This window comes from Panthera onca, chromosome D2 (assembly GCF_046562875.1).
Source record: "Panthera onca isolate mPanOnc1 chromosome D2, mPanOnc1 haplotype 2, whole genome shotgun sequence".
NCBI classification, from domain to species: Eukaryota; Metazoa; Chordata; class Mammalia; order Carnivora; family Felidae; genus Panthera; species Panthera onca.
In genome coordinates this window covers 31,082,379-31,096,700 of record NC_138349.1, presented here as the reverse complement: position 1 = coordinate 31,096,700, position 14,322 = coordinate 31,082,379, and the positions used below count along the sequence as shown (strand labels likewise).

The window sequence follows — 14,322 nt, the reverse complement described above, 5'->3', positions numbered from 1 at the left end:
CCGGGGCTGCCAGAGCGGAAGGCCCGCGGTCGGCTGGGGGGTGCGAGTGCCCTCCGCCGCGCCCCGGGGAGGAAGGAATCCGAGCTGGGAGTCTGGCGCCGGCAGAAAAGGGGGGCCGGGGTGGTGAGCGAGGCCCAAAAAGAGGTGGCTGGAAGCCTGGAGGAGCGAGCGGGGGTGGAGACGGGGAGGAGAAGGGGAAGGGCGGGTAGGAGGGGTGGAGAGAGGGAGACAGAAAGAGAGGAGGGCTGTGGGGAGGAGAGAGGGGAGGAAGGGTGGGGAGAAGGGGAGAGGAAGCGCCGGGAGGTCTCGGAAGGACGCGCGGAGGCCGCCGCGGGCACGTCGGCCGGGCCGCCCCCGCGAGCCGGGCGCCGCCATTCCGCTGCTCGGGGCGCCGCCGCCGCCGCCACCGCGCCCGGGGGCCATGCTCCCGCCGCCCCCGCGCCAGCCGCCGCCCCAGGCGCGCGCGGTCCGCGGGGCGGTGCGCCTGCAGCGGGCCTTCCTGCGCGGCCCGCTGGGCGTGCTGCGGCTGCTCCAGCTGCTGGCCGGCGCCGCCTTCTGGATCACCATCGCCACGAGCCGGTACCAGGGCCCCGTGCACTTCGCGCTCTTCGTGTCGGTGCTCTTCTGGCTGCTGACCCTGGGCCTCTACTTCCTCACGCTGCTGGGCAAGCACGAGCTGGTGCCCGTGCTGGGCTCGCGCTGGCTCGTGGTCAACGTGGCGCACGACCTGCTGGCGGCCGCGCTCTACGGCGCCGCGACGGGCATCATGATCTCCCAGACGCAGAGCCACAGCTACTGCAACCTCAAGGATTACCAGATGGCCTGCGCCTACCACGCCTTCCTGGCGGCCGCCGTCTGCGGCGGCCTCTGCCTCGGCCTCTACCTGCTCTCGGCGCTCTACGGCTGCTGCCGCCGCTACCAGGGGGAGCAGGAGGTGGCGTGAGCCGCCGCGCCGCGGGGCGGGGACCCTCCCGACACCGACGCCCCCGTCCTTCCTGCCGCCGCCGCCCCGCGCCCGTGCGCCCCGGCACCCACCCGTTGCCCCGCGCTCCCGCCGCCGCCCGCGCCCAGGCCCTCAGTTCCCGCCCGACGGCAGCGCCGCCGCCCACGCCGTTCGTTTCCAGGGACCCGGGCAAGGCCACGTCCGAGGAGGTGGCCCCCACGCTCAGCCTGGCCGCCCGAAGCGAAACCTCGCGGTTCCTCGTTCCCTTCCCTGCCGAGAGCGAGACGTGTACAGGCGCCGCGTAGATCCGGGGGAGGCTCCCAATTGGAACGAGCGTTTGGCTGCGCCACTGCCCCCTCCTTCCCCACCCCGCGGTCGGAAGAGCACCCCCGTTCCCTGGCCCCTCTTCCAGCCTCGAGTGCCGTGAAGGGCAGGCTCGCAGCCGCGGGCGGAGCTGGGGACAGGCCTGCACGGGTCCTGGGATGAGCGAAGAGTTTTCGTTTTAGTTTGGGATTGTGTGAGCATCCAGCGCAGTCTGTGCTGTGACGTTGGGGTGGGGCCTGTCTGCAGAGGTGAGGATGGATTGGAAAGGCCCGCGGGCTGCACCTTTGCACCTTTGGAGTCTTCTCTCCCTCTGCCTGTTCAGCCTTTGTCCTCGCGGTTCTTGGAGGCCAGGCCCAAATGCACACGACTTTCCCAGGCCTCACCTTACCAGCCTTCCTCTCACGGGCTTCTACTCCACCCCCCCCCCCCCCCCACCTCCCAGTTTCTTTTTGCCTTAGGGATCCCACAGGACCGTAAGGAATGTCAGGGTGAGCCTCACCCCTTGCTCTTGGGAAAGCCAGAATAAGATTGGAACCCCGTGTGCGGACTCCCATTAGAACCCTGTTTCCAGACTCCCAGTCCAGCAGTTTACATTAGAGCAGTGGGTGTTCCCAGGAGCCCTGGCTCAGGAGCTATCCTCTAAAAGGGGGCTTCACTGCCAAATGGGTTTCTCAAAGGTGCTATCTCCTCTTGGAGATTCACGAGGCTCGTTAGCATATCAAAGGTTCTGAGAAGTCCGGCTGTAAAAGAAGCCCAAGTAATTTAGTTTACAGTGTTAACTGCCAATGGACCTGGACCAATTAGTTTTTGCCACCTAAGGCTTCCAAGCATCCCTGTGCGGGCCTGGCTGTCATTCATTCCTAAGGGATACAACCCACTGGCTACAGTATGATTGAAGATCTGGGGTGCTCCTTTTATTTACCAGGGAATTTCTGTCGCTGAGGGAGGGCCTGACCCAGTGAGGGAGAAGATGGCTGTCCCTGCCAGGCCCCTGAGAGACCTGGGAACTGGTGGATCTGAACATTCCTCTACGTTGTTTGCAAAATGAAGCCAAAGTCATCCAGGTGGTTTCCAAGTCAATTGGAACATTACCTGTAAGAGATGCTGGCATTGACTGTGACCAACTGGCAGGAGTGGGGCACAGTCACCAAAGAGAAGAAAACTCCGAAGCTGGGGTGAACAGCTGGCCCAGCCTCCGTAAGGTAAGGTGCTTCTTGATTTTTCTGGAGGGGTGATAGGCCTCGGAATAAAACGCACAGAGCTCCCTTTTCTGAAAGTTAAGAGGTTTTTATTCGGAGCAAGTTGGACAGGTGACCACAGTGTCCCAAGAGTTGTGCTAATTCAGCCTTTATGCTAAATCCTTCAAAGATCTGCTCTTTGAAAAAGTTCAGCCACGTCTGGATTAGAAACTAGAATAGGGAAGGCCAGAGTGTGTTTGCGTGAGTGTGTTTTTAAAGCCTAGGCAGAGAGGTGTGAGGCTTTGCTGTTGCATTTGTTTTTTTTTTTTTTAATTTTTTTTTTTTTTTTTAACATTTATTTATTTTTGAGACAGAGAGAGACAGAGCATGAACGGGGGAGGGGCAGAGAGAGAGGGAGACACAGAATTGGAAGCAGGCTCCAGGCTCTGAGCCATCAGCCCAGAGCCTGACGCGGGGCTCGAACTCACGGACCGCGAGATCGTGACCTGGCTGAAGTCGGACGCTTAACCGACTGCGCCACCCAGGCGCCCCTGCTGTTGCATTTGTGTGGAGGGTCACAGCATCTATCCAGGGCTCCTTTGTGCCTGGCACTGCCTGAGGCACGTGCCATGTGTTTCGTTCTCTGAACAACCATACTGAGGTGAGTTCTGGTGCTCCCATGTTGCCTAGGAGGGAGGTGAGGCACAGAGAGGTTAAGTATCTTGCCCAGAGTCTCGGGGCTCTGACTGGGGAGCTCGGATCTGGACTCTGGCAGTTTGGTCTCTTCAGGACCGGGCTGGACTGTGCACAGTAGGGAGTCAATACATGTTAGATGCTGTTAATGTGGTTACTTTAAAAAAAAGTTGGGGTGAAGTGTAAATATACCTAGCATAAAATTGACCATTCAACCATTTTAAAGGGTACAATTGGGTGGCATTAAGCATTTTCACATTGTTGTGCAGCTGTCACCCACCATCCATCTTCAGAACGGTTTTCATCTTGCAAAACTGAAACTCTGTCCCCGTGAAAATTGTGGTTATTTTTGTGGTCGTTGTTGTTACTGTTATCTTCTGCCCTTCGGGAAACCCTGGAACACCGAGCCCTTCGCTGTCTCATTTAGGCTGGAGTCCTGCTGCCTTACTCCGGGAGGGGCACCGGTTCCTTCAGCTCTCACCACTGGTGCCAGCCAGAGCCTGGGGCTGGGCTTTGCCGGGGTACTTGGAGGTGCGTGGGACGCCCAGTGACTTCGGTTCTTCTGTTGCAGGTTTCCACGTTGCTGAGGCCGTGGAGGTTCCCATAGCCGGTCATGCGGTCATGCGACCTCTCCCCCCGGGCTTGCTTCCCTGGGCAGGGGACGCCTTTCTGGCCTGGGCCAGCAGAGGGCTGCGGAGTGGGGAGAGCCAACGACGACCTCTGCCCGGCAGCTTTCCTCCAACACTATCCAGCGGGAGATCCGAGATGAGTGAAGATTCGTTTTACTGTAACACAAGAGAAATCCTGATTCTCCTTGTGCTGACTTACTTGGGCACGAGATTCCAGACACCTGGAACTGAGCCGTGCACCTCTGTCCTCTAAACAGTGGGTTTTGGCTCCAGCTTTTTTCTTTTTCTCTTTTTTTCAGATCACCATTTAAGCTGAGTATTCAGCTCAGAACCAGCCCCCCGAGGATCTCTTCTGAGTCCCCCTGCTCACGGTGCTCTGTCTGTGGCCAGGCGACCTTACTCAGGAGTAGACATCTCCTTGGCCTTCCTTCATGCTACCTTATCCATCCAGATGTGCCTGAAACATTCCAGAGCTCACTGGCTCTTCTAGATGTGCCTTCCTGCTTGGCCTCCAGCTGCCTCTCGAGATGTGAGAAGGACCTGTAAAACGGCCCCCTCCCCCACCCCCACCCCCTCCTTCCCCTTGAGACCCTGTACCGTGCAAAGGGCTACCTGACCTGGCCCAGAATTTTTGAATACTGGAGACAGTCTCATTGGCCTCCCTCATTAGACTCCAGGATTCAGTCCAGCCCGAGACCACTGTGGGCTCCTACCAGTCCAAAAGTCTAGGACCGCTTGCGGACCCAGGAAAGGAATTTTCTAGTGTTCTACAAAGGCCAATAGAGAGGGTGGGAGTGGGTGGGGTGAGGGCCGGTGGCGAGAGGGGACCGATGTGCCTCATTTAATAGTTTAGTTGTGATGACTAATTTGCTTTTCTGAATAAAGTTTGGTTTGTCTGATCTTGGTGTACATGTCTTCCCTCCTGGCCTCCTGCAGTAACTCCGTGTACTGGGTGCTCCCGGCCTCCCTCCATCTTCTCATTATGCCGCACTGTCCTTTTGTCTGCCTCCCCAGCTTCCGATTTCCTTCTGGGAGGAAAAGAAACACGAGTTCATGGCTTTTCAGCGCACTTAGGGCAGGACACAGGGACCAAAGGGAAGAAAACTGCCCGTGTCTGCCCCTGACAAAAGCTGGTGGGAATTCCAGAGGCTCCTATCCTGGCTCTCAATGGTCCCTCTGTTGTCGGAAGCTCCACTGCCCAACTGGCAGGCACAGAATGACTGTGGTTATGGAGCCACAGAGTCCTGTTCTTATCTGACTCCGGTATTTTGTAGAAAGGGGGATGAACCCCAGGGTGGAGTGGCAGCTTGCCTCATGTCACAGAGCTGAGCGGGGTCTCTCGGGGCTCAGGCTCCGGTGCTCTGGCATTGCCTCCTGGGCACACCCTACCTGCTTTCCTCTGGGTTCCAGCCACGCCTCGGTGAAGAGATGTTTTGGAAAGGGCAGGAAAGAGGAGTTAGCAGGCTTCCTTACCAGCTGCTCCTTCCTGTGCCCTGAACCTGAAGTCTGCAGCCAGAACATAGTATAATACTGGCAGATTGCAAAACTCACTTAGAACAGCTCCAGGCAGGGATCTGACGCTGGGTGTGTTCACACACCCTTCATGGTTTGGATTTCCAGGGTTGAGCTGAGCATCCGACTTTGGCTCAGGTCATACGGTTCATGGGTTCGAGCCACGCGTTGGGCTCTGTGCCGACAGCTCAGAGCCTGGAGCCTGCTTCAGATTCTGTGTCTTGCTCTCTAGGCTCCTCCCCTGCTCATGCCCTGTCTCTCTCTCAAAAATAAATAAACTGTAAAAAAAGAAAAAAAAATATGCTTCTCCTTGCATGACCTTGTTTGATCTAGTCAACAATCTTAATGGTTGGCATTGTCACCCCCAGTTAATGGGGAAATAGAGCCTCAGAAGAAGGGCCTTATCCATGGTCACACAGCTGACAGCGGTAGGACTGGGAGGTAGATGTTCTCTCACTATCCTTGGCAGCTGGTCAGTCCTTGTCCTCTGGCATCTCTGAAGTTTAGATGGAGTTTGGTTTTCACTCTTGGAGACCAGGTGTTCAGGCATGGTCTAACCTGACATTTCCTGCTTATGGGGGGGAGGGCACTTTGAAATAAGACACTGCTCTTCAGGGACATAATTGAGCCCATTTGAGTCTGGGGAACCCGAGGGATTTGCTCTTTTATGTCTATTACTTTTCCTGTTTTTCTAAGGATGGGGGTGTGGGGTGGTCAGTGGTGAAAAAGGAAAGCTAATAAACCTACATTTTCAGGGATAAAAGGGAAGAGCAGGGGTGTGAGAGAGAAAGGTCTGGTTAGCACCATTGATTTACATTTTTATTGTTTTATTTGTTACAGTAGTTACTTGTAAAATAAAGTACCAATATATACCCATTAAAAAAATTAAACTATACAGAAGGATACAAAGTAAAAAGAGAAGCCATTCAATCATCCTAATCTCAAACCCTAGAGATAAACCATTGCTAACTATTAATTCCCCTTCTTTAATTTTTATAACTAATGAAACTTCTATGGATATGTGTGCACACACGTGTATACATATATACATCAGACTCTTCTACAACTTGCTCTTTAAAATTAATGATAATATAATTCTAACCCTTTCTAAATGTCCATGTAAATAGTCAGGGACTGCCAAGAATTTTTTTGTACTTTCTGGAATCTTTGTAAATTTCTCACATTGGTTAACTTTGTCACTCCCTTGGCTGCTTCCTGTAGAGATCTTAGTAAAACCCTTAAAAGGGGGTGGGTCCTCTTTTACAGATGAGTGAATGGAGGCTTAGGAGGGGATGGGACTCTCTCTGTCTGTGCTCTCTGTACCTCAACACGGCCAAGAGTAGCAAGGAGCGGAAGGAGCACCGGGGTGGCTGCACTCCACTTCATAGCCAGTCTTGGGGGAGAGGAACACCAGGGACCAGGGTGAGGGGACAGCTGAAAAGAAGTGAGGAGGGCCTGAGGCTCTCTGGCCCCTGTAAGGCAAGGGAGAGGTATGTTGGGGAGGTGGCCAGAACCCAGAGGAGGGCACCTGGCAGAGCCAGCAGGAAGGTGTGGAACACCCACACGAAATCCCGGTTAGGTTCCTCATCTAGGTTCCATTTTGCTGCCCCGTCCCACAACCCCATTCCTTTTGAACTGGATGGCTATTTGGGATGCCACAGGCACCCAGGCTGTGATGGTCCTTCCTCAGCACTGAGATTAGGGCAAGCTTCCAGAGTCAGTTCCTCTGCAGGCTCTTATCTGTATCTCCCCCAGGCTGAATGCAGGGTCTCCTTGCTGCCGTCTCCAGGAGTCCTGGTGGGGCGCTCTGATGCCCCACTTTGTAAAGTGCTTCTTCTTCCTCTTCTTCTCCTTTTCCTTTTCCTCCTCCTCCGGCTTCTTTTAAGTTTATTAATTTATTTATTTGGAGAAACGGAGAGAGCTCAAATGGGGAAAGGGCAGAGAGAGAAAAGGAGAGAATCCCAACCAGAGCTCACAAACTATGAGATCAAGAGTCAGATGCTTAACGACTGAGACTCCCAGGCACTGCATAAAGTACTTCTGAGTCAAGGTTGGCAAGAGGGGAGAAAGGGAGCTAACTTGCCAAAGTGGCTGCAATGAACCAAGAACAAGGAGAATGAATAACTCATATAACATCTCTTAGCAGCCTCACAAGCCCAAGAAGTATTAAATACCTCCATTTGCTAGATGTGGAGATAGGCTCAGAAGGGTAAGCTGATTTCCCCAGGTCACTTGACTTAAGTGACAGTAACAAGATTCAAACTCAAGTCTGTGCTACCATGCCATGCTGTTTCAGAGGATTTCCCAGCAGAAAAACTGTTTCTTCCTGTCATCCAAAGACCCTATCTAGAGCTACGCTGGAGTTTGTATAGTTGTATTTTGAGCTAAAGCAGGAAGGAAAGCCTGTGAAGAAAGTTATATCGTTACAAATCCAAATTATGTCAGTTACTCTCTTCTCAGTGGACGATGAAGTTAGGTTTCATCAGCTCCCTATGCTGAAACCACGCTCCGGATTCCTGGAGACAGTCTCTCTGTCTGCCTGATGTAAGAAGGGCTAAGACTGCCCCTGCACTCAGCCCCCCTTCCTCTTGAGGCCTCATGTGGTACGTATGGCCACCTGACCTGATCCCAAACGTGGATACAGAACCCTCTGCCTTTCGAAATCTTGTTCTGTGCTCTGTGCTGTCTCCTGTGTTCCCCTGGGCAGTTAATATGACTGGCTCTGATTTTTAGGTGAGCTCATCCTGTGATGTCAGAAGTGAGGCCAATCTCTTATTAGTTGTCTGCTCCTAGGCCTTTTACTAAAACTCTTCATGTCAGTTTCATCACTTACTACATGGAGTTAACGCGGGTGGCTACCTCACTGGTCTGTGGGAAGGGCTCACTGAGACGATGCACCCAGATCAGAGCGCCTGGTGACTGATCACTGCAGGTCAGCTCTCAGCTGTGTCATGTTGACCTGGAGAGGGGAGGAGGGCTTCGGATATAATGCTTATAAAATGCTGAGCCTGAGCCACAGTAAGTGCTCACAAACGTTAGTTCCCTTCTCCCCGACTCCACCCTGGCTCTCTCCCCACCTGAGAAATGACAATCTCACCAGCCATGGATTGATCCCTCTACTGTTCTTTCTTGCGTTCAGATTTGAATTTTCTTGAAAGACAGAACAGAAGTGTTAAAAATTAGTTATCTGTGTGAAGGTCGGGACCTTCGTCTTTTCCCGAGGATCCAAGGGCCTTCTTTGCTTTCCTTTTTATTTATTGCTTTTTCCAGTCCTGGGAGCCTGCTTTGTGCTCCAAGCCGTATCCCCTTCTGCCTCCTTTCGGCCTGGAAGGAGGACTCCCTATTCTCATCTAGTTTCTTTAAGTTCTAGTCTATCTAGAGAGAGATGAGCTGACCATGGATTCTCAGTGCCAGCAGTGAGATGTTCACAGACTCCCCTCATTATGTTTGCAGGCTCCTTCATGTGTTTGCAGTCAAATCAAACTTTGTCCAGGCGCGGGGGGGGGGGGGGGGGGGTGGGTGTTTCTAAGTGGTTGGCTTCCCTAGCTATTTCGTATCTGGGCATTTCACAACATGTCTTTCCTCACTTCCCTGGTAAACTGTAAACTTTGCTGTATTTATTGGCTTGTCACCTTCTCCTCCCAGCCATCCCTAGGAACCTGCAGGGTTTGTTTTTTCTTTTCAGTTAAAATGATGAACTCCTGGGGCGCTGGCTCAGTTGGTAGAGCATGTGACTCTTGATTTTGGGGTTGTTAAGTTCAAGCTCCTTGTTGGATGTAGAGATTACTTAAAAATAAGGTGCCAGAAGATCTAGGTGATGGAGTGTTTTTGTAGTGACCATGATAGTAATGACAATACTATTGTCGATAATGGCATTAGTAGTAATAAAGATTATACAATGTCCCTGTATTCTCGTATTCACAGTTTGCAAAATATTTTTACATCAGTATTTCATCCCATCCTTATATGAACAGATAAACAGTTCAGATAATAACTGCATTTTGTAGGGGCACCTGGGTGGCTCCATCAGTTAAGCATCTGACTTCGGCTCAGGTCATGATCTCACGGTTGATGAGTTCCAGCCCCACATCGAGTGAGCTTGAGCCCCGCTTCACGTGAGCCCCGCGTCACGTGAGCCCCACTTCTCTCTCTCTTACCCCTGTCTGCCCCTCACTCACTTGCCCTCCTTTCTCTTAAAAAAAAAAAATAAAGGGGCGCCTGAGTGGCTCAGTCGGTTAAGCGTCCGACTTCAGCTCAGGTCACGATCTCGCGGTCCGCGAGTTCGAGCCCCGCGTCGGGCTCTGGGCTGATGGCTCAGAGCCTGGAGCTTGCTTCCGATTCTGTGTCTCCCTCTCTCTCTCTGCCCCTCCCCCGTTCATGCTGTGTCTCTCTCTGTCTCAAAAATAAATAAACGTTAAAAAAAAAAAAAATAAAAATAAAAAAATAAAATAACTGCATTATGTAGATGATGCTCAGAAAGGTGAAGTGTTTGCCTAGATATTTCTTTTTTTAAACAGGTTTATTAGGATATACTTGATGCACATTAAACTGCCCATAGTTTAAATGTACACTTTGATAATTTTTGACATACGTATACACTCATGAAATCATCACTACAATTAAGACAGTAAATATATCCACTTTTTTTTTTTTTTTTTTTTTTATTAAAGTAATCTCTACACCCATCATGGGGCTAAAACTCACAACCCTGAGACCAAGAGTCCCATGTTCCACCCACTGAGCCAGCCAGGCGCCCTGACATTAAACATATCCATAATGCCCAAAAGCTCCCTTGTGCCCCTTGATAATTCCGTCCCATCTCCCCTACCCCCAAGCAACCACTGATCTACTTTATGTGACTATAGATTAGTTTATATAAACATAATATATATGTATGGTATATGCTTTTTTTTTTTTTTCTGGGCGGAAGGGGAGGTGTTTGGCTCCTTTTAACGCAATAATTTTGAGATTCATTCATGGTACTATGGTAATAATAGTTCATTCATTCCTATTGCTGAGTATCATTCCATTGTATGAATATATTATAATTTGTTTATCCATCCTCCTGTTGATGGACATTTGTGTTGCTTCAAATTTTGGTTATTGCAAGTAAAGCTGCTGTGAACGTTCAGGTACGAAGCTTTGTGTGGACATATGACTTCATTTCTCTTGTATACATAGCTAGCGGTGGAAGGGTCAGTCACATGGTAGGTGTACTTTTATTGTTTTTAAATTGGCTATGTTCAGGTGATACTGTTTGTGTGTGTGCACTATTATCTGGCTCTTGTAACAGTGATGGTAATTCTGGACTCACAAATAAATTGAGAAGGTTTCCATCTTGTTCTGTTTGGAATAGTTTAACTATATCATTTTATTGATGGGCTTGATAAAAATTGTCTACAAAATAATCTGGGCCTGATGCCATTGAGGAAGTTTATTTGTTAATTTTTTTCTTTTTTTAAAAAAATGTCTTAATGTTTATTTTTGAGATAGAGAGAAAGAGAGAGAGAGAGAGAGAGCAGTGGAGGGGCAGAGAGAGAGGAAGACACAGAATCCAAAGCAGGCTCCAGGCTCTGAACTGTCAGCACAGAGCCCGATGTGGGGCTCGAACCCACAAACCGTGAGATCAGGACCTGAGCCCAAGTTGGGCGCTGAACCAACTGAGCCACCCAGGTGCCCCTGTTAATTCTTTCAATTTCTGTAATGGTTAATGGTCTATTCAGGGTTTTTGGTGGGTTACCTACTGCAGTCCATTGGTAGCATATTTACTCAAGTAGTCTCCCATCTAATTCTCCAATTTGTAATTAGAACTTTTTTTCTTTAAAGTAATGTCTACGCCTAATATGGGGCTTGAACTTACAACCTTGAGATCAAGAGTTGTGTGCTCTACGAATTGAGCCAGCCAGGTGACTGTAGAATTAGAACTTTTTGAGGGAAGAATTCCAGGCTATTCATTTCTATATTCCCCATGAGAGGCACAAATAAATAGCCATTCAGTGGAATAAATGAATATTGATGTTTAACTGCTGTAATAAATATCTCCCAACAATTCAGTAGCTTAATTTAATAAAAATCTCTTTGTTATTCATGTACAAATCTATTCCTCACCTAACTGTCCATTGTGGGTATCCCAGGTCAGTGGGAGCCTTCCCACTGTGATGATTCAGGACTCAGGCTCCTTCCACTATGTGGCCTGGCCATTCCCTCTGCGTTGAGCTGGCATTTGGGAGAAGAGAGGAAGGAGTAGGTTTCTGACTTTTAAATGCCTTGGTCTAGAAGTGACACTCAATGCTTCCATTCACGTCCTTTGGTGAGTCACGTGACCCAATCTATATGCAGCAGGGGGGCTGGGAAATGTAGTTCCTGGCTGGGCCTCGGCTGCCCAGCTGCAACTCTATACCATGAAGTGGCGAAAGAGACTTTTTAGTGGACAGTTAACTGTCTCCTTCACAGGAGGCCACAAAGTTTTATTGCTGAGGTTTTTCACTGCTTTGCCCTGTGAAGCTTTTTTTTGCTTGTGTTTGATGAATGGCTGTTTTCATGGCTGCCAAGAGCTATTGAGTAAGAATGTAACTGCAGACATTCATTTCCTTGCTGTGTTTGTCTGACAACTCACTGTCTCACAGCTGGAAAACTCATTACTCATGGGTACTTCTTTCCCAGGTACAAGAACATAAAGATGTATTTATTGAACTCTTTTCAGAGCAATGGCGATGAGCTATTAATCAAAAACTATACTCAAATATTAAGTGTAAATACTAGAGAAAATGCAAATATTAAAGACAACCAAAAAATACATACCAGTCAAGTATTTCATTTCACTCACTTTTTAATTGAAATATAATTCATATAACACAAGATTTCACACAACATAACATAAGAAGACTCATTTTTAAAGTGTACAATTCAGGGGTTTTAGTATACTCACAACGTTGTGCAACCATCACCACTATCCAATTCCAGAACATTTCCATCATTCCAAGAAGAAACCCTGTAACTGTTAGAAGTCACTCCCAGTTCCTGCCCCTCCCTCTCGCCCCCAGTGCCTGGCAGCCGCTAATATACTTTCTGTCTCTATAGGTTTGTCTGTTGTGAACATTTCATGTAAATAGATTCATACAACACGTGGCCTTTGTGTCAGTTTCTTTCATGCAGCATACCGTTTTCAAAGTTCATCCTTGTTGTAGCTCGTACGAATACTTCATTTCTTTTTGCAGCTGATTTAATATTTCATTGAATGGATATATTCCACTTTGTTTACACATCAATCTTTCATTTAAAGATTTTGAATTGTGGGGGCCTGGCCGGCTCAGTCCGTCAAGTGTCCGACTTTTGATTTTGGCTCAGGTCATGATCTCAACGGGCGTGGGATCAAGCCTCACGTCAGGCTGAGCGTGTGGGCCCTGCCTGGGATTCTCTATCTCCTTCTCTCTGTCCCTACCCTGCTTGCACACTGTCTCTCTAAAAATAAATAAATAAATAAATAAATAAATAAATAAATAAATATTAAGGAATTTTAATTGTGGCCAGATACATAAAATACATAAAATACATAAAATACATACAATACATAAAATACAGTTCAGCAGTATTAACGTATGTTCACATTGTGCAGCCATCTCCAAACACTTCTCGTCTTGCAAAATTGACAATTGATTTCCATTAAACAATAACACCCCGCTCTCCCCTCCCTCCAGCCCCTGGCATTTGTATTCTACTTTCTGTCTCTATGAATTTGACTGCTTTAGGGACCTTGTGTAAGTGGAATTGTACAAACTTGTTTTGTGGCTGGCTTATTTCACTTAGCATTCATGTCCTCAAGGTTCATTCATGTTGTAGCATGTGTCAGAATTTCCCTACTTTTTCAAGGCTGAATAATTGTGTATATATATACATATATGTGCATATATATATATATATATTTTTTTTTGTTTATCCTTGCATATTTTGTTTATCTGTGCATTCATTAACGGACACTTGGGTGACTTCTACATTCCTGGTTATTGTGAATAATGCTGCTATAAACATGGGTGCATAAATATCTCTTCGAGATCCTACTTTCAGTTCTCCTGGGTATATACTCAGAAGTGGCATTGCTGGATCATTTAATTTTTTGAGGATATGACATGTCGTTTCCCATAGAGGCTGCACTATTTACATTCCCAACAATGGTGCACAAAGGGTCCAGTTTCTCCACATCCTCACCAACACTTGTTATTTTCTCTGTTTTATTCATTTATTTAAAAATAAGCATTCATTGAATACTTACTGTGCCAAAGCTCTATACTTGGCAGAAACTGGGGCTGCCAGGATTTTAAGTTTCAGTTTCTCTGCTCTCCCGAACAGAGGTGGCGGGGGGGGATTATAGACACAGGTTGAAATGCAAAGTGATAGGTGCTTAATAGGGATGGATCAGAGTTCTGTGTAAACACAGAGGAGGAAATGAGAAATTATTTGGGGAAAGCTTCACAAAGGACTTGACATTCAAGCTGGATGTTCAAAGGTCTGCAGGAGGAGGTCAGGTGGAGGAGGAAGGATATTCTAAGCCCATAGAGCAGCACATAGCAGCAGCTAGCCTCCAATATGGCCTCCAGGATGGCCCCAATGATTACCTCCTGGCAGTCATGCTCTTGTATAAGCCTCCCATTATACATTGGGACATTGAATAGTTCTGACCTGTAAAACCAGTAGGATATTGTGAAAATGACGGTGTGTCCTTCTGAGGATATATCATAGATATTGTGGCTCCCTCTTGGATCTCTTGCCCTGGAGGAAGTCAGCCACCATGCCAAGAGGACGCTGAAGAGGCCTTCTGGAGAGTGCCAAGCCTGGAACTGAAACCTCTTCCCAGCCTATCAGCATAAGAATGCCAGCATTGGGGCCCCTGGGTGGCTCTGTCGGTTGGGTTGGGCGGCCGACTTTCGCTCGGGTCATGATCTCTCAGGTCCGTGAGTTGGAGCCCCGCGTCGGGCTCTGTGCTGACAGCTCAGAGCCTGGAGCCTGTTTCGGATTCTGTGTCTCCCTCTCTCTGACCCTCCCCCGT

General features: G+C 49.0%; 1 protein-coding gene across 1 annotated transcript; it reads left to right on the top strand.

Annotated features, from left to right (window-relative positions):
• The first annotated feature begins 270 nt into the window (after positions 1-270).
• MARVELD1 (MARVEL domain containing 1) lies at positions 271-4,666 on the top strand. Its single transcript, XM_078434687.2, has 2 exons — positions 271-2,469; positions 3,710-4,666. Exon 1 carries the CDS (start codon positions 422-424, stop codon positions 941-943), a length of 522 nt encoding a protein of 173 aa, XP_078290813.1. The 5' UTR covers positions 271-421; the 3' UTR covers positions 944-2,469; positions 3,710-4,666.
• Positions 4,667-14,322: the final 9,656 nt, after the last annotated feature.

Excerpts from the sequence above, each read along its gene's own strand:
- MARVELD1 (XM_078434687.2), top strand. The coding sequence starts at position 422 with ATGCTCCCGCCGCCCCCGCGCCAGCCGCCGCCCCAGGCGCGCGCGGTC.